Genomic DNA, 23,658 nt, shown 5'->3' with positions numbered 1-23,658 from the left:
TATCGTCCTGTTTTCAAAGATCCTAAGAGCATAGGCTGTTACATTTTCATGCTTGATGCTTCCTCAGCTATCGTTGTTGGTACTGGACCCATGATTCCTCAGCTAGCGTTGCTTGTATGATCTTGCCCAAAAACATCCTTCCGCCTAGTTCCAACGATTCCCGATCATCTGCCCCCATGAATACAATGCATGCCCTTTTTGGCATGGCATGCCCTAGTTCTCCCCTTACACCTGTAACTAAATCCATGTTTGATAAGTACTGCCACCAAGCAAGGTGCCTTCTGTAAAACCTTCTGGTTGACCTCTCCAGCCCGGTAAACCACTATCTATCGCCTTGTTGCCTTCTCCTCTCTACTGTTTGTGGAAGGGCAAGATGATCATCATCACCCTCTTTTCCTCAGCAACATCGTTTATGTCCTCATGCATTGACAACAACTATTAAGTGGCTGTCGCATGGCGAATAACTGCTCAACTCAGTTGGCTATATGCAACCTCTTTTGGCATGCCTCGACGGACTCTAAAAATGACAGGAACGTTATTCTTTCGAGCTTTCTGAACCATGACAATTGATGAGAGCGATCAGTGAGCTTCCTGATAACATTACTCTGGCTAAGGTTAAGCATATATAAACTTAGTTAATGACGACGTTTTCTGATGAGCGCTAGTGGGCGACCCAGTTCATGCTGGGACAGGTGCCGATAAGCATGAAAGCAACAAAGGCAACGCCTGAAATGAGAACCTATATAGATATTAATAAGCTTTGATGGGCCTCATGACCCAGCTTGTTACCTTTGAGTGCGGATCCATGCAGCGACGTCATTGAAGCTGTAGCGGCCATGGCAGTCTAATCAACTTCGGCTGTTAGGAGTATAAGGTCTGCGTGAATAGAGCGAGCACAGGAAAAAACTATAATGGAAAGAGACACACCTATGAATAAGAAGAATTGGCTGTCAAGGCCAACGAGAAAAAGAGAAAAGAGAAGACCAATATTTGCTACTGGTTGGAGTATGAGTGTATTTATTTTGAATATTTAATTAGATATCTAAATAAAATTTTCCAAAAGAGAGAGAGAGACATAATCTTTTCTAAAATTCAGTATATGATAAAATGGGCTCTTGAAGGTTCAATTTCCATGATCTCTTTCCATTTATTATATTTTCTTCTGGACAGAGATAGAACCGTCCACCTCAGACATTAAAAGAACTAAAAATCCGAAATTTTGGAAGCTTAGACCGCTCAATTACAGATATACAATTTTTACCGGAAATCACCTATTACACAGCCTTTGAAATCTCTCCTGGGCTGGCAACTCATTGCCCTTGAATTTCACATACTCAGACTGCCGGATCTTTGTCACCGGAGTCTCTTCGGCGTGCGCTGTATCATGCTGTTGAACCACAAGCACAGAAGACAAAATGCCTTGCCCTGAAGACGTCAAAATGTCTCCTATTGGCCCCAACTCTGCGTGCTCAGCTTGGCGGTCCGCAAGTTTCGCCACCATACTTGACGGAAATCTGCCTTTTCCGACGACTACAAGATCATATGCACTGCTCCGTCCTATCGTTAATACTCCCTCAACAATGTTGCTAGTCACCTTCTCCACGCAATCTGCCACCCCATCCCACTTGCTCTTAAATTCACCCAACGCAGTGTCGTCTAGCTCCTGCATTTTTTCCCAAAAAAAAAAAAAGTGAGGGCAGGTTATAATTACAGCGGTAATAAAATTATTCAATTACATGATGATACATTATTTATATACTTAAATTATATAATAAAAATACGTATACATAGTTTTATTGATATCACAAATGCATAAAAAATTAATTATTTTGATTTAATTTATTTGTTATAAAAAACTTTTTATAAACTAATATAAATGTTCTGTTGATCTAATTTTGAATATCTAATTAATTATTCATATAATATATTATTATATAATTAAATATTAATTTTTTATTAATTCAAAATCACTCAATTATATTATGACATATAATTTAAATATCTAATAAAATATTTCAAATTAAATGTAGATCATTTTATTGAAAAAATATTTTTTTATTTATGATCCTAATGCCCCGATAACACAAATACTCCTTAACAATTTAAAACTTTTTAAAGACACCATATTGTGTCATTAATTTTTTAAAAAAGTTTATTATTTTATATTAATAATATATATCATATTGTATTAATAATAAATTTTAAATATATAGTAATTGTTTTGTATCATATTTATCATAAAATATGTATATTGTATAATAGAATGCAAATAATTAAAAAAAAAAAATTAAGATTTGAGAACTTGCCTTCTCTTTTTCCCGGTTCATTTTGGCGGTGGAGAAGCTGTAATTCTGTTCTCTGCACCTCGATGGCGCGGGCCTTAAAACGACGCCGTCACTTTCCAAAACATCTTTCTCAACGAACCTAATAACAGTCACTTTAACTGCCGGATGTTCTGCCATCATGCCACCCAACTCTAGAGCCTCACGGTCGTCAGGTCCACCAAAAAATATCATGCAAATCTTTTGGCCTACGGTAGAATTAGGCCCTGGGGTTTGGGACCCATTACTTAATCCACGGTCCACAAGTAATCCTACAGAACACGGGGCTTGCTTTAGAACCCTCTGATTAACTCCTCGCCAACCATGGCCAATATTCTCCATTGGTTCATCACCTCTCCATTGTTTATGGAAAGGCAATATGATCATTGTCACTCGCTTTTCCTCCGCCACGTGACAGATATCTTCATGCATTGTGGACAAAGGAGAGATTGCCGTTGTGGTCCTAATGGAAACTCGGCCGAGTTGACCGTAGGCCTGAAACGCCTCGGCGATGTTGTCATGCCTCTGGCCACGACGAAACCGATTGATGAACGGAAAGCCGTTCTTCCTGGCACGTTGGACCATGATGATTGAAGAAGAGCGTTCAGTGAGTTCAACGAGGTGCATGATGAAGAGTTTAAGCCGTTTCTTCGTGCTTCTGGCTGCCTCAATGAGGCTGATGAACGAGGATATGTTACCAGGGCCGTGAATGCAAGCGAGGATTCTAAGCTCGTCCTTGGAGTTCGAGTCATTAGTATTGGATAAATCACGAAGCTTGCGATGAGTTAGAGGAGAGGCGCGGCGAGCTGGCTTGTAGATGGCCATTACTGTTGGCGTTGTAATGAAGGTGGTGAAGAGCGCCATTAGGACTAGAATTGCAAAACTCTCATCGTTGAGCACCTGTTGACACCAACAAATTAAGTAAAAAATAAAATTCATCAACTTGATCTATAAATAATGTATAGCAAATAAGAGGAAACCAATTTTTCGAGCAATCATTGATGGTTAAAGAAGTTGGAGATGAAAATCAGAAGAATTTTAATATATCAAAAAGGAAATGAGATGAAATCAGAGTTACGATTCAAAAATGTGATAGAAAGTGAAATCCATGTTTACTTAATTAAAAAAAAAAAAAAGGAAAAAAAAGGTTTTGTTTTTCTTAAAACAAGTTTCGAATTTTTTTTATACCTTTGAAACGTCCCCTAATGTTTCCTATCAATTTAGGGATCTTCTGGAAGCAAAAACGTTTCGAAAACACATACGTTGATGTGCTTTCAAGCTGAACGGTGATGACTTTTACATCTGACCCACCATTGAAGCTGCTGAGAACCAACTCAGGCTTATGGTCTGCTTTGGATTGCCATGGAAAAAAGTCAACGGAAAAAAGTAGGTTTTTTTTTTCTTCAAACAAGTTTCGAATTTTTTTTATACTTTTGAAACGTCCCCAAATGTTTCCTATCAATTTAGGTACCTTTTGGAAGCAAAAACGTTTCGAAAACACACGCGTTGATGTGATGACTTTCACACCTGAGCCCACCATTCAAGCTGCTGAGAACCAACTCAGGCTTATGGCCTGCTTTGGATTGCCATGGAAAAAGTCAAAGGAAAAATTAAACTGACCTTCTTCTCCTTGCCAATGTTGAGGACAATGAGTTCAACCAATCCTTTAGTATTCATCAGCACACCAAGCGTGATGGATTCCCTGGCTGGAATCATAAACATCATGGCCACTGCAAAAGTTCCGATAATCTTGCCGGCACACGCGGTTGTTATAACGAGCCCCAACATCCCCCACGCCGCCACGCCGTGAATCGTGGTCACGTCTGTCTTTAGCCCACTCGATGCAAAGTAAAGTGGCAGAAGCAAACCCGACACGAAATCTTCAATCCTCTCTATCAATCTCTCCGCAAAATGCTCTCCTTTGGGAATGATTAATCCGAAAACAAAAGCACCAAATATTGAGTGGATTCCGATAAGGTCGGTGACGAATCCAGATACCATTACTCCGGCTAAGGTTAAACATATGTAAGCTTCATCAACGACATCGTGCTCCGGTGAGCACCGACGGCCGACCCATTTCATTACCGGGCGTATTGCTACAAACATGAAAATAACAAAAGCTAGGCCGGAAAGGAGTACCCATATTGCTATTAACGGGCTTTTCTTTTCTCCGCCGTCTCCGTCACCGGCAAGGGCAACGGCCAGTGCCAAAAGGATCCACGCAGCTACGTCGTTGAATGCGGCAGCCGCCATGGCTGTCTCGCCCACTTGAGTTGTGAGTAGTTTGAGCTCGGCTAAAATGCGGGCGAGAACAGGAAACGCTGTGATGGAGAGAGCCACTCCCATGAACACAAGGAACTGGCCATAGCCGACTTCTTTAAGGCCGTCGATTCTGTTTCGGAGGACAAAAGCGACGCCGATTCCGCAAATGAAAGGGACTGAGATGCCGGCAAAGGCAATCCCAATGGCTCTTTTGCCACTCCGACGAATCGAATTCAAATCAAGTTCAAGGCCAACCAGGAAAAGAAAGAAGAGAAGGCCGATATCCGCCACTGATTCGAGTATCGGAGTGCTCCATTTCGGAAATATACGATGCAAGTAATTCTTGTTTCGCCCAAAAGCCGATGGGCCCAGCAAAATTCCACCCTGAAAGAAAAGCCAAAAAATTCATCACAAATACTATTAAAATAACTGCCATATTGGAAATTACTCAAAGCTATTTGATTACATACAATAATCTCGGCAATGACTTTGGGCTGGCGAAGGGGCTTGAGGAGGAAAGCGAGGAAGCGGCTAACCAGGAGAATCAGAGTCGTTTGAACTATTAACAGTGGAAAGGCAAAGTCTAGCGGATTATCTCCCTGCCAAGCCCCATTTGATGAAGTTTTGATAGCGGTTATATTAAACACCATCTTCTGATTTGCATCTGCAAAATGTCAAGTGTTCAGGCCAAAGACTTTTTATTGTGTTGAAGAAGGAGACTGGAAAAACAAGCGGCATGTGAGTACAAGTTACGCGCAATTCATTATTGAAGAGAGGTCAAACCTTCAGTCAAATATTAAGTCTCTATGAATTTGGTATTATTAATATGTTTTGTAACTATAAATTATCAAGAAAATAATGTGTATATTCTTGTAAACACATAAATTTCATTACGCGATTTGATATCTCAAATAAAATTTTCAATACACTTTTCGTTAAATGGGAGAAGATTTTCTAATACGAATAGAGATAGAGATAAAAATATAGATGATTAAACTCCTTATAATTAGGAACAGAGTAAAGACAAAGATAGAATATCTTCGACCATTCCCCTCTTTATCCTATCTATTTCTTAGATTGATCTCTTTTTTCTATATATCTCTTAAATTATTAAATATTAATATATCTTTAAAAATTTTAAATTATTATAAATATATTTTAAATACATAAAAAATATTACTTTATTATTATTATTATTTATTTTTAATAATTGTACATTTCATCTATATTTGTTTGATAGTTAAATTCGAGATATAATGATTAAACTCACAATTACTAAAACAATAATACTATATATATATATTTTTATATGTAACTTTATATACAAATAATCATATATTATTATATGATTAAATATTATTTTTTAAAATTTTTTTAATTATTTAATCATATAATAATATATTATTATTTAGATATAAAATTATATATAATATTACTTTCATTGAAAATATTTTATCACTGTCCTAAATCACCTCTTGGAGACATTGATTGCTTGTTGTTTTGTCTACTTTTTGATATTGTTTTGGTTAATAAGAATGTGTGACATCCCACTAAATGTGGGCATTTTATTAAGTTTCTATGAATTTGGCATTATTAATATGTTTTATAACTATAAATTATCAAGAAAATAATGTGTATATTCTCCTAAATACATAATTGAATACATAAATTTCATTATCCGATTTGATTTGTTAATTAAATCGAATTTTCGATACACTCCTCTTTAAATGAGAAGAAAATTTTCTAATAGAAATAGAGATAAAGATAAAGATATAAATGGTTAATCTCCCCATAATTATGAACAAGGTGAAGACGAAGATAGAATATCTCCGATTATTCTCCTCTTTAGCCTATCCCTGCTTTAGATTTGTTTCATTTTCTATATATCTATGAAATTATTAAATATTAAAATACCTTTAAAAAATTTAAATTATTATAAATATATTTTAAACACATAAAATATATTATTATTTTTTATTTTTAATAATAGTTGATTTCAATCGTATTTGTTAAATTGGTAATTTTAAGATATAATGATCAGACTCATAATCATTAAAATAATAATATTATATACATAATTTTTCTATATCATATATGAGTAAATAATAATATATTATTATGTGATTGAATATTATTTTATCTTAAATTTATAATTATTTAATTATATAATAATATATAATTATTTAAATATAAAATTATTTATATAATATTACTCTTATAAAAAATATTTTATTATTATTTTAGTAAGATGAGGTGGCAAATTTTTTGGTAAAGACGAGGAAGGAAAAGGGGGTATAAATTTTCCTCGGCGGGGACAGGATTTTTAGTCATGCCGCGTTGAGGGCAAAATTCAACCAACCCCTCCCAGCGCAATAAAAACATGAATTAATTTTCCATTCAGTTTTGGAATAAGGCGGCAAATTTCTACTTTGTGTTGCGTCAGAAGGCTGGAATGCTTTCGATGAGACCGATGATCAACACAGAGGTCTGTCATAGATTTGACTTTACCAGTCAAACTATATGAAAAATTAAATTAAATTTGGCGACTAGTTGTGTCGGCCGTTGCAATTTAACAACAGCGTAGCAGGACACGTAATTGTTCGATAATTTATGTAAGGCCATTGGGATTATTTTCTCCCCCAAATTTTGATGCCGTGTTAAAAGAATACACGTAAAGTTTAAAAAATTAAAAATCTTTTTTAGAAGTTAAATAAAATTAAAATTTTTTATTAAAAATATAGATGAAATTATTATTTTATTAATAATATTAAAAAATATAAAATTTATTTTATACATATTTTTTAATTTTAAAAATTATTTTATCCTCCCTTAAAACTTTTTAATTTTAAAAAGTTGTATTTTTTTATCTAAACTTTAGAGTTTTTTTTTCTTTTGGCCATCATTTTTATTGTCGATAACCTCTCTTTTTTATCTTAAATCATTGATTAACGCATAAAAATAATCTATTAAGGTTCAAGTTTAAAAATATAAATCTAGTTCATATAGTTTCTTATAAGGATTGTCACGACTTAATCTTCATCATTCTTCGCGATCTAATTTTGTACTTGTTGAAAAAACAATATAACTTTTTGTTATCCAATAGTATATGCAACTAATTGGGAAATGCCCTCAACTAGAGGAGTAGATTATGATGATCGATTGTCGTTGGTTAGTTGGAAATCACCAAAAGAGTGATGAAAAACGTTGATAATAAAATCGATTACAATAAGACAAATATAAAAATGACATATCAGAAACATGCTCGGATTGTTATATATTAGTAAGGACACTTTCATAATTTAACTAAAAAGATAATTTAATAATTTATGGAGGGATCAAATGGTTTTTATCGTCAAAACTGGATCACAAATAAATAAACGAAAATTTTACACTTAAATAGTGAAAAATCATGTTTTCATTGAAATTTAAGTGAAAAATAGTCATTCACTCACTAAAATAATAAAATTATATATCTCTTATTTTGAATATATAAATAAATACATATTTAATATATGTTATTATGTAATTGAGTGATTTTAAATTAATAATAAAATAACACTCAATTAAATGATGATACATATAAATATATACTAATTTATATATTCAAAATAAATACGTATAATATTATTTTGTTGAAATATTTGTATCTTGCCTTATCTTGTATATTTAAATTTTGAAATATTACAAGTAATTATTTTAAAAATTCATTTAAATTGAACAAAGGCTGGGCGTTTAAGCAAGAACTCATGAGCACCATGTGACGGTGTGTGGGTGGCAGCAAAGCTTAACGTAAGATTGGAAAAAGTTTCCAAAGTGAAACGAAGTGGCCGACTGACGGGTCAATAATAGTAATGAAATATTAATAAGAAGCATGGCGTGAATGTGGCTGCTGCTCCATGCCCTTTGTCAACGAAATCTCATAAGCCCTAGTTTGAATGACAACGGCAAAGATTAGGATGTTCAACTAAGAGATTATAAGTTCAAAATTATTGATAATATATTAATATCAAATTTTTGATTTATATAATATAATAATTATAAAATTCATCATTAAATTTTAGGATTTAATTGTTTAGTATGATCGGTTCAACTTAAAAAAAACAGTCTGATTTAAATGGGTATTCAACTATTTATACATTAAAAAGAAAAAAATGTATATCTTTAAAAGTTATTAATTGATCCAAAATAATTAAAATTTTATGTTTACTTTTTGTATATAAAGTGATGTTTTATATGTAATATTTGTTGGTGGTTCGTAGTTGTCGATGGATTGATTTCAATATGACCTATCAAGCCTAAGGGCCAAGTCGAACTGACGACTTGTATAGTTGCAAGCCTTCAGGCTTGCCCATTAATTTTAATAAAATTTTTATATTATAATTATAATTTTATTTATTTTTTAAATAATATTATATATAGTATTATGTCGGATTGGGTCAACCCACGAGCGTGACACAATGCACTACAATAGCGGGTAGTGTCTACTTAGAATGTGCTAATATTTCATGCTTCAGACCGAGCCAACACACACCTTTGCGCATGATAGTTGGCTGGCTATTTTAAATTTTATTCAAAATTATTACTCCAAGCATTTTAGGTAATTAATAACAAAAATTTTGAAGTGTGCATTTAGCTTGTATAATATTTTATTATAAAAAATATATTAGTTAAAAGATTATTTAATATAAATTATTACTATATTTGATAAAAAATGATATGTATAAATAATTATTGTGTCTGATTAAATATAGTAAAAAATATTAAAATATTATTTTACTTAAATGATTTTGAATATAATTATTTTAAAATATTTTTTATGTTACTTATTATATTAATTGAAAATAAAGTTTTTTTTTTTTTTATAAAAAGTTAATAAGTAAAGATAAAATTATAATAAAATAAATATTATCATGTGAATCTTTTAGGGTGTGTTTAGTTTGGGTAATATTTTATTACCAAAATAGAAAAATTATCTTGAAGATATATTACTTAAAGATTACTGTGTATAATATAAATGATTACTATGTTTGATAAAAGTTTGTAGATATAAATAATTATTGTGTTTGGTTAAATGTAATAAAAGAATACTAGTAAATTATTTTACTTGAGATTGCAGTATACCTTGAGTGGGAAATAGTCCTTTGGCCTTATCATAAAATCAAAATTACTTAATCTTTTAATATTTGATGGCGAGGTGATAATCAGATTACCTTTATATTACTTATCACATCACCATTGGTAATAAAATATTACTTAAATTTTTATTATTTATAAACCAAATAATATAATATAAGTAATAAAAGATAGATTATAATATCAATTTTCATAAAACCTCAACCAAACGCCCTGTGTGAGTAATAAAAAGATAAATTACCAAAGTAATCTATCTGTTCCTTGAACCAAACACAACCTAAGAGTTTTGAACAATATTAACATTAAAAAATACACAATAAAAAATTTTAAATTCCTATCTAAAGTTGAGTATAAAATATTCGTTTTAATAAAATTATATATACTTGTTTGAGTATCGAGATGGTACAATATGATTTTGAATTTAATTATAAAGTAATACTTAATTACATAAGAACATATTAGGAGAAAGCTGCAATCAATAAGATTTTCCTAATCCTCCCTTCCCGAAAGGAAGAACGTTATCATTAGTACTTAAATTATTACTTAATAAATGCATATAACAGTGTAATTGAGCTAAAATGAACCAAGTTAAATGTTGGCTAGTTGTACGGTTGAATTCAAACTAAACTCGTTTGAGCTTGAGTTTGGTTCAAAAGAGCCAACCTTAAAAAAGCTCAAGCTCGAGTTTGCTTATTAAGTTTACAAGTTAAAATTTTTGATACAAAATGATATCGTTTTGGTCAGTATATATTAAAATGACGTTGTTTTAATAACGAGTTAGTTAAAAGTTCAAGCTTGAAATGAGTCGAGCCAAACTTGAGTCGAGTTCGAGAATGAGCCCAAATTCAAACTCGAATTCTATTATATACAAATTGAGATCGAATGAGTTCAAGCTTAGCCCGATTCGAATTTAGCCCTAACTAGTTGTCTAGCTTAAGCTTCACTCTATTACTTCAAGAGGAGTTTGAGCTTGAGTTTGCTAAATTAGTGAGCTGCAACTCAAGCTCAAGATAAATTTAACTATCTCTGATTCAACTTAGAAAATTAATTAAAACCTCCTTATATTTAACTTGTTACATTTAATCTCATAACTTTATAGAGAGAGAGGGAAGCGGAAGGAATTACTCCTACCCAAGTTTTAGTCAATTTCCAAATAATAATTCATTATTTAATTTCTGTTAAAATTTTTAATTAGTTATAAAAGTAAAATTATCATTTTACTATTAATATTAAAATAAATAAAATTATATTTCATTTTTTCTCTTAATTTAAAAAACTAACAATTTTTCTTATTCAAAAATTTGAAAACTTGTAATTTTTTTTTAAGGTTTGATTTTTTTAAATCTAAATACCATTCTAAGAAGGCTATCGGTTGGCCTTCCCACCACTTTCTTCTTCGGCGGTTTTAATGGGTTTTTTAAATGAAAATCATCAAAAAATTAACCAAAATGCCCAGCGATGTCCCATAGACATTAATCACACACACACATACACGTACATATAAAGATGCTTGTAAAAAATTTAAAATTATATTGAAAATTCAAACCGAATCATGAGCTCGAGAGATCAAGAAGTCATCATTGTGTGATACAAATTCAACAGCATTTTGGAATGCAAATTCAACAGCATGTCTCCCTCAATTTCTTATTCAATAAATAAATATCACGAGAACCTTACTGAAGCTCCTCTAAAGTAATATATGCAAAGCCATCGCTATTTCTGTGCTGCATAATACCACTTTCGTAGTTCAAATTTCCTAAAGTCTTATTTGAATATACAGTCAATTTTGTGGGTTTCACTACAGCGAAAGCCAGAATCATGGAGAAGTGAAATCGGGTAGCCATTAGAAGAAAGAAGTCAATGCCATCTTTTATCTGCCACTGAAAAAAAGAGCGAAAATGCAAGGAGCCCGTGAGTCCAAACATCAACAAACAATCAACAGTAAGATCAACTAAATCAAAACTTTTGACACAGGAGAAGAAGTCTGAAGGGCCGAGTGTTTTCGTTTTCCATTTTTCAATTTCCCAAATATGAAATTGAGACATCTGTCATCGTCAGACATGAACAACTACTACTACTACTTTCCTGAAGAAATATTAAATCTAGTTGTGGAAGCCTCACATTAATCACCTTCCCCAGCTTTTCAATTGATGATGGCGTGAGTTATGTTTTTTATTCAACCGGCCCAGAATAAAGGATTCAATGGCACAAATTTATATGTGATTTTTTTATTGGCTTTTTGATGAATTGGGTTTCTGGGTGGAAGGCAGGGGGCCCAATCGTGGTTGGAAATCCACAATAGGAATGTGAAATTCAAATGCCAATAATTATCAAAGTCATGTTTTACACATACTGAGTTGAAGTTGACAATGAAACATTTGATAATTTCATAGTGTTTGTCAATGAAGTGTTAGATTTGATTCCACAACATCAAGACAAGGTCTTTAGGAGGGAGGCACTTTAAAGAAAGGGAATAATGCAAAGCCCAGCTAAAGGTGTTGTTCATAATCAGCAATGAAAAGAGGACGAGACTATTCTTTCACAAACTCATTAGGAGCTAGAAATGCTTCTTTTGTGAATACATGACATGATGAAAATAGTGAACCTCTAGCCAATGAATGATGACATCTAGGGTGTCTTGCTCTATATTAATATCAGGGTGTCGCACAAGTTGATCCACTATGAAAATCTTTGGACCGATGGATGAAGGTATATTATGACTATGCTACTCAAAATCCAAATAACTTGTTTTTGCTTAAAATGTTGATAAAACCAAAAATAATATAAGGATTTTAAAAGTTTAAGAATGAAAATATTGTAATCTGTAAAATATGTTTAGGATATTTCGGTTGAAGTGACTCAATATATCTATTAGGGTTTGGAGTAATTTTCTATTACGTATAGTTGGAAAATGGGTTTAGGCTTCATTGTTTACAATGTTGTATGCAACTATTTTATTTTGTATTTAGATTTGGTTCGATAATGGATGACTTTCATGTAATTAGGGTTCGAAAAAATCTGCAAATTAAGTTATCTGTTTCTATATTGTTGATTCACTCGTCTTTAAATTTTTTCGAGATCATCATGTATATAACAAAGTCACCTAGCATTCCCAATCTCAGAAGCCGCTCTCGTAAAAACCTTGCAAATCACCCTAGCATTTATGACAAGTATAAACTATGAGAAATGACAAACATAAATAACGTATTCGATATTGGTAACTACAATTTTTTCGTTGAATTATAATAGATAATGAAAACAACTGAATTAATTATGGATATGAGATTTCAATCTATAGATTAGACTAGATTTGTCATATAGGTTAAATTATAAGTTTTTAAAATTTTAAAATGGTTAAATTATTGTATTTATTTATGATTTGTTTTTCAAAATTTTTAATTGATAATATTATTATTTATCCTTTATAACATTAAAAAAAAAAAATAGTGCACGTCATCTTTTTCTTCCTATTCCTGTTCAGCAAAACCCTAGCTTAATTGCTCAAAACCCTGCAGCTCTTAGCCCTAACTAAACGCCTTCAACCGTTCAAAGTTAATCTCAGTTTGCGTATATTCGAAGATGACGAGTGCCTTGGATATGTCTCTCGACGATATTATCAAGTCTAACAAAAAGTCCGGCGGTCCCAATTCCCGGGGCAGAGGCGGCCGCGGCTCTGGCCTAGGCCCGGCACGTCGCTTCTTCAAGCGTGGCACCAATCGAACGACGCCGTATTCCAAGGTCACTACTGATGTGGACTGAACTGATTAAAGAAGAAGATGAAGATAAAGAGCAAACAGAGAAAGAAAGTCTAGAATCAAGGAGAAGGAGAGGAAGTAGAATAGATAGGGAGAGAAACAGAGAAGCACAATTGATTGAATTTTTTTCCCTCCCAAATCTCTCCCTATCTATTCTATTTCCTCTTCTCCTTGATTCTAGATTTTCTTTCTCTGTTTGCTCTTTATCTTCATCAATTAGTTCCCCATTAACTACTTTCTTGGACTAATTCAAGGTTTCTTGTTTGTGAAATTAATTTTATTCTGGATGTGCCTGTGTCGATTTACTCCAAAGAAACGTGTTCTTGTTATAGGCGGCTCAAGCTCCGGATTTCACGTGGCAACACGACATGTTCGCTGGCGCTGCACTGCCCGGGGCTGCTCGAGCTCCATCGATAGAAACTGGCACCAAAATTTATGTTTCTAATTTGGATTATGGAGTTTCTAATGAAGACATTAAGGTTAGATTTTTATTTATATATTGTTCATAATATTTGAATCATGTTTGGCATATGTTATTTCAAGCAATTTCCTGGTTATAATTTAATAAAAAACTTTTTGGCATCAAACTATTTTTGATTTAGGAGTTCTCCGAATGAATATATTTTTAGCATCAAGGAAATTTGTGATGATAGAGTTATTATTTAGTTTATTCTCTTGAAGTCTTTCTGCTTCTAAAAGATCCTGAACGTGGGCTTCATGAGAAACTCATATAGTCAAGTTCTCCACTTCATTCTACTTAGTTATACCTGGGCAATTTTAGAACCTCTATATAATTCTGTATTGTTTTGCAAAACCCCACAAATAATAGATACTGTAATTGAATGTAATAAATCAGGCAAGCAAAAGATACCGAATATATATATATATATATATATATATATATATATATATATATATATATATATATATATATATATATATATATATATATATATATATATATTTATTTATTTATTTATTTATGTATGTATGTATGTATGTATGGCAAGACGATGTTGAAAGAAAAAAAAGGTTCAAAATGTTTGAGTTTTAACAAAAGTGTTCTTGTCCTCTGTTGAGCAATTTGTCCTCTAATATTAATTAAGGGAATTGTAAAGTTTACGATGTCCAAAAATTTGTGAAAGCAATGTGTTGTTTGAATTTAAGGCTAAACATGACAGTGGACCGTGCCAAGCCGAATCCGATGCGACTTGCTATACTCATAGATTGTGTTGTGTCAAGGCCTGTGGCATGGGCATGGGCCCTTTGGGCTATGCATCTGTGGGCCAGTCTGCCAAATTATATTTTTTAAAATTTAAAATATTTTTTAATTAATTATTATTATTTTTAACAGGCTATGTTTGGTTGGCCTTACCTCAAGGCTCTCGGCATAGCCTGTAGACATGACACGACTTGCAATTTGTCATAGGTTGATTGTTTTCACAAAATAGTCCTGGCCACGGTTCGTGAACTGACAGTTTTGGTTCGGAACCGCCGGTTCACGGTTCAAAAATATAAGAACCTTAAACCGAAATTGTTATAGGACGGTTTGTAACTGGTTCGGAACCGACATTGAACCAATGGTTCCGATTCATGACACCAGTTTGAAACCGACATTGAATCGTCAATTCTATTACACAACCTTGATTTATTTTTTAAAATTATTAATTATAATAATTGAAAATTAAGAAAAAAAGCTTGCACTTAATTTTTCAATTAAGTTTTCTACGTATCTTCTTGGGGTTTAGAATAATCAAAACCTACGTAGTTCTTTTATTTTTGCATATCTGATAGCCAATAATACTCCCTTACCTTATCATTCATCTTCGCTATTTTGACTATTGGTTCCCGTCATCGAACTATCTATAGTTAAATCAAACGATTCTTCATTGAAGTCCACTTTTATATCTTATTGGCATAATTTAACTCTTGTCCAATCGTCCACGCATACTTGAATTTTAATAGATTCGGGAGCCATACTTGAATTTTAATAGATTCGGGAGCCAAACTTGATCGTCTCTCATCCAATATATTGCTCCCTTGACTAAACGCTTGGTCGATTGCGACAATTGATACTGATGCTGCTAGGACTTGTTTAGCAATAGCTGCTAGGCCTACATCTCCTCCCGTAGCTCCCTTTGGTTGCTCTCGAGATTCCTCGTGTGGTCAACCAACTTTCCGAGCTAGTCCATCCTGTCAGTCATCGCAATCTCCACCCTTTTGAGCTTTGTGTTCATGTCAGCAATAGTGTTGTTGGACTTCTCCTGCACAGTTTTCCACCTTCATAAGCCTTCCGCTCTTGCTCCCAACCTTTGTGCACAGCGATTTCATTGGTTCCTAACATTCCCCTATAGACAATAGTTAAACCTCAAATTTAACCTCTGTTGGCAGAATACGACTCTATTGGAACGTGCTAACCCCGTTGGACAAGCACAAATACGCACTCAGTTTCCCCTTTGAAAACGTGGCACAACACAAGCTTGGCTTCGTTGGATCCGCTCTTATCACACTTGGAAACCTGGTGATGACAAGAACCTCGCTCTTTGTGAACGTGACACTGCTACCACTTGTCACAAGCCAATTGTCTTCACAAGACACTTGTGTGTCACTTAACTGGAACTCTTGCTGAGCCAGCCTCTTGTTCTGAATGTTGCTCCATACCAACTGAAAAATAATGGCAAAATGAAAGTGATGAATGCATAAACAAGGACACCTAAAGGCTAAACAATGAGAAGGCTAAAAGAGTATAAATATGTTGGAAAATACTTTTGTATTGCTTGATAATCTGAGTTGTACAGCGGTTCTTTATATAGGGACAAAGTACTATAGAATGATCCTAAAAGCTAAATTTATCTTAAATGTTGCTTTATTTATGATTATTTTCCAACACTCAACTATCTTAAGCTCTTCTAGGAAAAAAGTTGTTGGCACATTCTAGATGGGAGTTGAAATTTTAGGCTGTTGCAATACTTGGATTTGGCTGCATTGCTTGGCTACTAAAAGTGGGTTGGACACATCCAAACTAATGTTGCACCCTTGCTGGAGACTGGGCTGGATGTTTGACTGCACTGCTGCGTGTGTGTGGGTTGCGTTGTGATGGTGCATTGTCGCTCTCACATCTGTCGGCTCATGACATTTTGTTGGTCTTGCCTAAAGAATAGGGTCTGGGTTGAGTTGCAGGCCACCGGATCCCCTTGACACGTCTATCTAAAGCTATCTAGAAGATCTTCCTTTATAGACCCACAAAAGCCTTAAATCATTATTAAGTAATGAATTTTGAAAAAAGTTAACTATTTATTGTCTTCCTAAACATAATATTTAATATCACATTTTAGATAAGCGTAATAAGACTAATCAAACTAACTGAGCTATACCAAAAATATCTCCACTTTCTGTATTAGCATCCAAATATTATTTCTAGATTCAAATATTCTTTGACACCAACTAAAAGTTCTGCAAAATGCCCACAAGTGCTCTGAATCTGAAGGTGTCCAACTGGTAGAATATTGATTAAGTCTAGATCGTGTGTAACAGTATCATAGTGATTACCTTGTCAACATATTTGTTGGATTATCAGCCATCACAATCTTTGGAAGAACTATCTTATTTGTATTGTCCTCCATAAAATGAAACCAAACTTCAAGTTGAATAACACTACTGTTGCAATACACATAATCGTCCTTTTGTACATATCCAAGTTTTGAAGCAACTTTTGTAGTCTTGTATGATTGATAAAGCAACTGTAATGCTTTATTTCACTGGCACCAGTAGTTGGTAATACACTTTTGCAAACTTCTGAGATATCCTAAACTTTTCTGTTCTTTCAGTTGATAATAGTGTATTGATCTTGTCACATTAGGACTGAGTTTGCCAAGCCTTGTAAATTCTGATTCATGTGTTTTCTTTGTCTCTCTTATTCCACACATCATTTATTTGAGTTATTTAATAATTTAATTACAATATTATTTTGTTATGGAGCTACAACATGTCAACAACAAAAGTGTTATTTTCTGCTTCTACAGACCAAGATCCCCTTTTTGTTATCAATGTGGGACTCCTTGTCATCACATTATCCCAGTTGGACAAGATTTTTTGTGGAGAGATGAAGTTTACTTTTTTGTTCGTATAACGGAGTCCACTATATGGCAATAATTGGGGATTTTTTATACCATTGGTTAGATGATAGTCCTTTGGATTATATAGCTAGTTCTCCTACAAATATTAATGCCCTGTGGATAATATAATTTATTCAATATGATTAAACTTTTGATTTAATTTGATAACCTGTGATTGAATTGTCCTTTAAGAAAATAGGGAGTATAATTTAAAATGAGAACGAAGAAAGAAAAGGAAATGATCTCAACTTGATTTCTTTGTAAAGGATTTTTTTTTTTTAATGAACTGTTTAGGGTTAGAAACAAGTTTATTGAAAGTTCCAATAGGAGGATGATGATGAACTTTGTTTTGAGTTAAGAATTATTCACTTTCCTTTACCCTGCTTTATCTCTCTTTCTTGAAACTTAGTATGTTATGTGTTTTCCCTTTGATGTTTTCTTTTAACTAAATCTTATTCAATCTCTCACTCAACAAATATGATCATAATTAAAGTTCACTTACTGTTTTTTACTAAGTAATAGTAGTAGGACTTTGTCAAGCAGGTGAAAGATATTAAATATGTGAAAATAAAGAAAGAAAAATCAGGATAGAACTGCCATATGATTCGTTTTGTGGTTGACAAGTTGACCGTGATTTTTCCAAATTTCAAGTGTTGAGGTTTCTGTATTTGGTGTGGGAATAGCATTTATGCATTACATTTTGTCAATAAGGAGGTCTTGGAGACAGAGAAGAGAAAGCGTGACCTATTTGTGTTATTATTAGACAATTGACTTTTTAGATGAAATAAGAGGAATTATTTCTTACCTTTGTTCCAGGCACAGAATGATATCAGTTAGAGAGTTTGTCTCCTTTCTCAATTTCCTATGCCTGATTTCAAAGTTCTAATTTACCTAACTTTCTTGCAAATATCATTCCTTCATAAGGGAGGCAAATTTCATATTTTCTGTTAAATTGAAAAGTAAAATTGGATAATGGAAAAGGTTTTATTATTTTATATTGTCTGTTGGGAAACATAGCAAGCTTATTTTGATTGTTTGTTCCCATTGTTTAGTTTGTCTTTCTGCCCAAGGCTTTTTATTTATTAAATGTTTTCTTAATATTAATTACTTTACATTCATGAACATTATTCACATAAAGAGGAGTGAATGATTACTTATATGGCGACAACATATTTTCAGTAAAGTATGAAGCTGATTTCTGAATTTTAAAGTTATTTCTGAGCAGGATCTCTTTTCCAAGGTTGGTGATCTTAAGCGATATACTGTTCATTTTGACCGAAGTGGAAGATCAAAGGTGCTCATCAAGTTTGGCATTATCTCTGTCCCGTAATTGCATATGTGCTGCTATTGTACTCATAAAAATAATTCTCTCACAGGGAACTGCAGAAGTTGTCTTTTCACAGCGAGCAGATGCCTTGGCAGCTGTCAAGAGATACAACAATGTCCAATTAGATGGAAAACCAATGAAACTTGAGATTGTCAGAAGAAATATTGCTGCTTCTGCTGCCGCACCTCCATCTAACAATGGCATGTATGGCAATCAAAATGGTGGTTTTAGAAGGTAAGCATATGAATAGACTATCTATGAGATTTACGTTATAAAATTGCTCTGTTTGTATATAATTTCCTAAGTTGCTTCACACTTGATCACATAACGTTGCTCGCGTTACTGACTTTTCCATGAGTATTGCACTAAGCATAATTTTTGTTATTCCCACCGAAATTAAATGCCATTGACTCAACCAAGAGGTTATCCCACTAAAATTAAATGCTATTGACAGGTTAAAGTGTTCAAATTCTTTTGGTTGTAGGATCTAAAAACAATCCCAATTATAATTCAATGAACATATAGGAAGGTAGATGAATTTTTTAGGTTTAAAAGAAAGGTGTTTTTGTTATTTGTAATGAGATAAAGAATCTAGGATAGTTTGAGTTGTCGATGTTTACTTGATTAACTCATGATAAATACTTCAATGGGTTCCAACTTCTGTACTCAGATCTGTCAAGCTCGTGTAAGATTGTTTGTTTAACCAGCGTTATTGGTCTACTACATTATACTCAGAATGTAAATTTACTATGATTTATTCTTTTGGTAAACTTAATCCTTTAAACTTAAACTACCTTTCCAAACTTTCGTTCTTTTCCCTTGTTGAAATGTTGTTGTAGAAATTAAAATTTATAATGTCTCTTTCCTTTTGCTGGGCATTAATGTATTATTTCATCATCATATATATATGGTAACAGCCGCCAAAGAAGAGGTGGTGCCATGGGAGGGTCTCATCGTGGTAGACATGGCATAAGTAGGGGTCGTGGCTGGAGAAGAGGTCGAAGTGAAAAGACACCATTTTCTATGGAAGATCTTGATGCTGATTTGCAGAAGTACCATAATGCAGCAAAGCAATCAGACGCAATGGTTCAGTGAGTTCTTGATACTGAATTTAGAAAGCACTAGAAGAAGCACAGCTCACAATGTTCACTGAGTTCTCAGCTAGCTTAAATAGATAGAAACACAGTAATGGTAGTCTGCCCCGAGGTTTTTCGGCGCAATCATCAAATCCTGGGCTTGTGTATCAACTAGTTTAGAGTTCCCATAATCAAACTATATGTTGATTTACTCATCATGATTCTACCCTTCTAAAGAAATTCATCAATTACAAATTACACATGTAATCTGATAATGAAGAATTGTCAATTTTATCAAGCACAAATACAGGTATATCGGTAAAATGATTGAATTGAGAGCCTAATTAATAAATATGCAAACAAAACAAAAAACTAAAAAGGTAAATTATACAGATATAATATAATAAATTATAAGAAATATATGAAATTTGTATATATAAATTTAATATAAAACATTATTAAATAATACATTTTTCAATATATGATAATATTAATAATAATTTTAACATTTATCTTTTATTTTTTTAATATAATATATAATTAAAATTTAATCATCACACAAAATTATTAAAAAATTTAAAGTTTATTTTATATATTTATAAAATTATTATAATTAACTAAAAACTTAAAAACAGAAAACATAAAAGAGAAAAAAAACATATTTAATATAAAAAATATAGAAAATATTATTTAATACCTTTTAAATTCAAAATAACAAATTTAAATCACAAATAAAACAAAAGCATAAATAATTTCCGTTTTTACTTCCTAAGATTTGCCACAAATAAAAGATAATGGTGTTAAAGGGCAATAGAATAAGCAAAAGGATCATCCGGAATCAGGTAAAGTATTCTTTAATCAAACATCAGGATGAAATTATTGTAATCCCCATTTCAAAATTGTTATGAGTAGCATTAGAAATGGCTGCAAATTTGAACCCTCCGACTTCAGATTATGGGAACGGGTTTACTCGAATATTTGACTCAACCGACAAATTTCATATATTACTACAGAAAATTTATCGGATAACACAAGAATTTTCAGTCTGAAAAGAGAAATCGTTACATTTTCCATAGATGAAAGGAAACCCTAGTACAAAAATCGAAATTAACCGTAATTAAAGCCACTACACCACCTGATTTACAAAACCCTAGAACAATCCAAACACCGCCGGCTCAACCACCGAAACCGTAGAGGGTCCTGCCCTGCCTCTTGAGAGCGTAGACAACGTCCATAGCTGTAACCGTTTTGCGCCTAGCGTGCTCAGTATAAGTAACGGCGTCACGGATGACGTTTTCCAGGAAAATCTTAAGGACGCCACGAGTCTCCTCGTAGATCAGGCCACTGATCCTCTTAACACCACCTCTCCTGGCCAATCGGCGAATGGCCGGCTTGGTGATGCCTGGATATTATCACGCAAAACCTTTCGGTGCCTCTTGGCTCCTCCCTTTCCCAATCCCTTGCCTCCCTTTCCACGACCAGACATTTTCTCGAGAAAGTTTCAAAGAGATAAAATTTTTTTTCTAAACGTATGCGAAGCTGCGAACTAACGATGTAGGGATTGGGATTTTAAATACGGAGAGCGGTGAAGTGGATATGTGGACCGTTAGATTCAGTGTCTATCTACGGCTAAAAATGGCGATCCGTATCCTCTGTTTTTTAAACTGAAACATGAGAGAGGACATGTGGACTGTTGGATTGAGTGTTATTGACGGCTGATAATAGCTATCCTCGTTATTTACTTATCACGGAGTAGGCATACGGTTGGTTCTTTTGTTGCATCAGATGGTGACGTGGCATGTTTTAATTGGCTCTCTGTTTCCCACTGCAAATATTAAACCTTGGCTCCGCATTAGCTTTTCGCTAGTATTGAACCTGAAGCAACCCACACTAGAATCCTACTGTTGTATAAGTGTGCACCAATCAAAATTACATGGAATTAAGAAGATACGGGTGTAAGAATGAAAACAAATTTAGATCGAAGAGTTAGTAAAATTGATAAAATATTAAAACTTTTAAGATAAAAGTTTGAGTTTGAGTTTTTATCACAGTTATGAAACTTTAATTTATTTAATATAATAATTATGAGTTCGATCATAATATAACAGATTTATCCGTTTAACAAATACGGACAAAATCTCTTATTATCAAAAATTTGATTGATACATTAATAATCTATGTCTATTGTAATGATATTATTTTGATGATATGACAATAAAAAATAAACAGAAAAGACTATAAAAATATAATGAACTATTAAGTGTTTATGTCTCCTAGATGCTCCCCCTTGTCTCACTATTTTGTGTTTATAGTGGTAAGAGGTAAAGTTTTAGAGAATTTTAAGATAATGCAGTAGTTAATGATATGATGGAAATTGTGGTAGTTTAGAATAATAGGAGTATATCTACATTTCAATTATAAATACCAAATTTAAGGATGATTTTATCATAATTTGAGAAGGATGATTTTATCCCAATTGAAATTGGAACCGTAGGGTTCTTGGCCATTGGTTCCTGTTCCTATCCAAATCAAAAATATATGATAGGTTCTAAGAAATAAAATAGAACGATTAACAGATTTTAGGTCAAGTTATAATTTTCAACTTAGAGGAACCAAAACAATATCATTTATTTCCTTGAGTCTAGATTTTTTTTTTTATGCAAATGCTTCTTCATTTTACTTTTAAACCTTTCTCTTTGTCTCATTTCTCCTAATTGTTGTTATCTTCCCCTAAATTAGTCTACTTCATCACTAAATCACCTCCATCTGTTCTCTTGGGTTTTAGTTGTTGGTTTTGTCTACTCTAGTTGTTTATAAGGGTTTTTATGAACAATTATTTTTATCAATTCATTTTTATCATCTAATTGGGATTTGGTCAAATTTCCTTCCACCCAATTGTGTTGTTGCCATTATCTATACTACATTGCCATCATCTATACTTCATTGCCATCTCAACTATTAGGATTTGGTCAGTTATCATTGGTTTTGTCCCCTCTATTTCCCTCAATACCATCTACCATGCATTTCATGAACTTACTTTATTGTATGCAACTTCACATTTCTTACGAAAAAAAAAAAAAGAAGTTTACCAAGGCAATGATTGAGTAGACGGAGGTCCATACGGTGAGGCACGCACCGTTGTGTTGGAAGTCTTCTATTAAAGATTCCCAATCTTGCTACGAGAATGGCTTTGAAATCGTTGCTCTGTCCAACATGTTTTACTTACCAATCCTAGACCATCAAATTGGGAGATCAGTAAGTTGTTACTACATTCAAGTTTAAAAGAATTAATAACCATGAAGGTTTCCATTCATTGTATTCCTTGGGCACGTGTAGTCATTTGAGAAGGAAGAGAGGCAATGAGTTTGTTTGTTGTTGCATGAGTCTTGATCCTTGATTGTGTTTACTGTTCATTTTTAAAGAACATCAGAAATAAGAATTCAATTCTAAAGATTTAGAAAATAAGTTCAATGTAAAAACCAAAACCTACGCTTGGTTGTAGATAAGAACCGATCTCAATTACTCTTAATTCTAAGAACTAACGAATTCTAATTTCAGTTATGGTTTCTTGTAAAACTTGAAACGACACTTTCACTAGGTTTATGTCCAATCCAGGTTTCAAAACCATGATGCCAAGGCCGTCTATCGGTAACACCTTTATGTCCCCAC

General features: G+C 33.0%; 2 protein-coding genes and 1 pseudogene across 2 annotated transcripts; 1 reads left to right on the top strand and 2 right to left on the bottom strand.

The window, feature by feature from the left end:
• Positions 1 to 1,115: 1,115 nt before the first annotated feature.
• Positions 1,116 to 5,299, bottom strand: LOC123201542 (cation/H(+) antiporter 20). The gene is given in 5 exon segments (XM_044617101.1): positions 1,116 to 1,309; positions 1,312 to 1,663; positions 2,307 to 3,221; positions 3,942 to 4,967; positions 5,054 to 5,299. Coding segments are annotated over 5 exon segments (2,508 nt in total). The 5' UTR covers positions 5,234 to 5,299; the 3' UTR covers positions 1,116 to 1,274.
• Positions 5,300 to 13,173: 7,874 nt separating this feature from the next.
• On the top strand, positions 13,174 to 20,264 carry LOC123201416 (THO complex subunit 4B-like). The gene is made up of 5 exons (XM_044616912.1): positions 13,174 to 13,454; positions 13,804 to 13,950; positions 18,812 to 18,880; positions 18,963 to 19,147; positions 19,831 to 20,264. The coding sequence occupies exons 1-5, from the start codon at positions 13,296 to 13,298 to the stop codon at positions 20,006 to 20,008; spliced, it is 738 nt and encodes a 245-aa protein (XP_044472847.1). The 5' UTR covers positions 13,174 to 13,295; the 3' UTR covers positions 20,009 to 20,264.
• Positions 20,265 to 20,966: 702 nt separating this feature from the next.
• LOC123201498 lies at positions 20,967 to 21,550 on the bottom strand (annotated as a pseudogene).
• Between the last annotated feature and the right edge of the window lie 2,108 nt (positions 21,551 to 23,658).

The sequence above is a fragment of the Mangifera indica genome, chromosome 18, assembly GCF_011075055.1.
Source record: "Mangifera indica cultivar Alphonso chromosome 18, CATAS_Mindica_2.1, whole genome shotgun sequence".
In the NCBI taxonomy this organism is placed as follows: Eukaryota; Viridiplantae; Streptophyta; class Magnoliopsida; order Sapindales; family Anacardiaceae; genus Mangifera; species Mangifera indica.
The sequence above is the reverse complement of the archived record's forward strand: the minus strand, read 5'-3'. Positions and strand labels throughout refer to the sequence as shown.

Bases quoted from the DNA above. Each gene is read 5' to 3' on its own strand.
- LOC123201416 (XM_044616912.1), top strand. From the start codon at position 13,296: ATGACGAGTGCCTTGGATATGTCTCTCGACGATATTATCAAGTCTAAC. The intron at 18,881-18,962 runs GTGCTCATCAAG...ATTCTCTCACAG, and splicing joins ACCGAAGTGGAAGATCAAAG to GGAACTGCAGAAGTTGTCTT. The intron at 19,148-19,830 runs GTAAGCATATGA...ATATGGTAACAG, and splicing joins CAAAATGGTGGTTTTAGAAG to CCGCCAAAGAAGAGGTGGTG.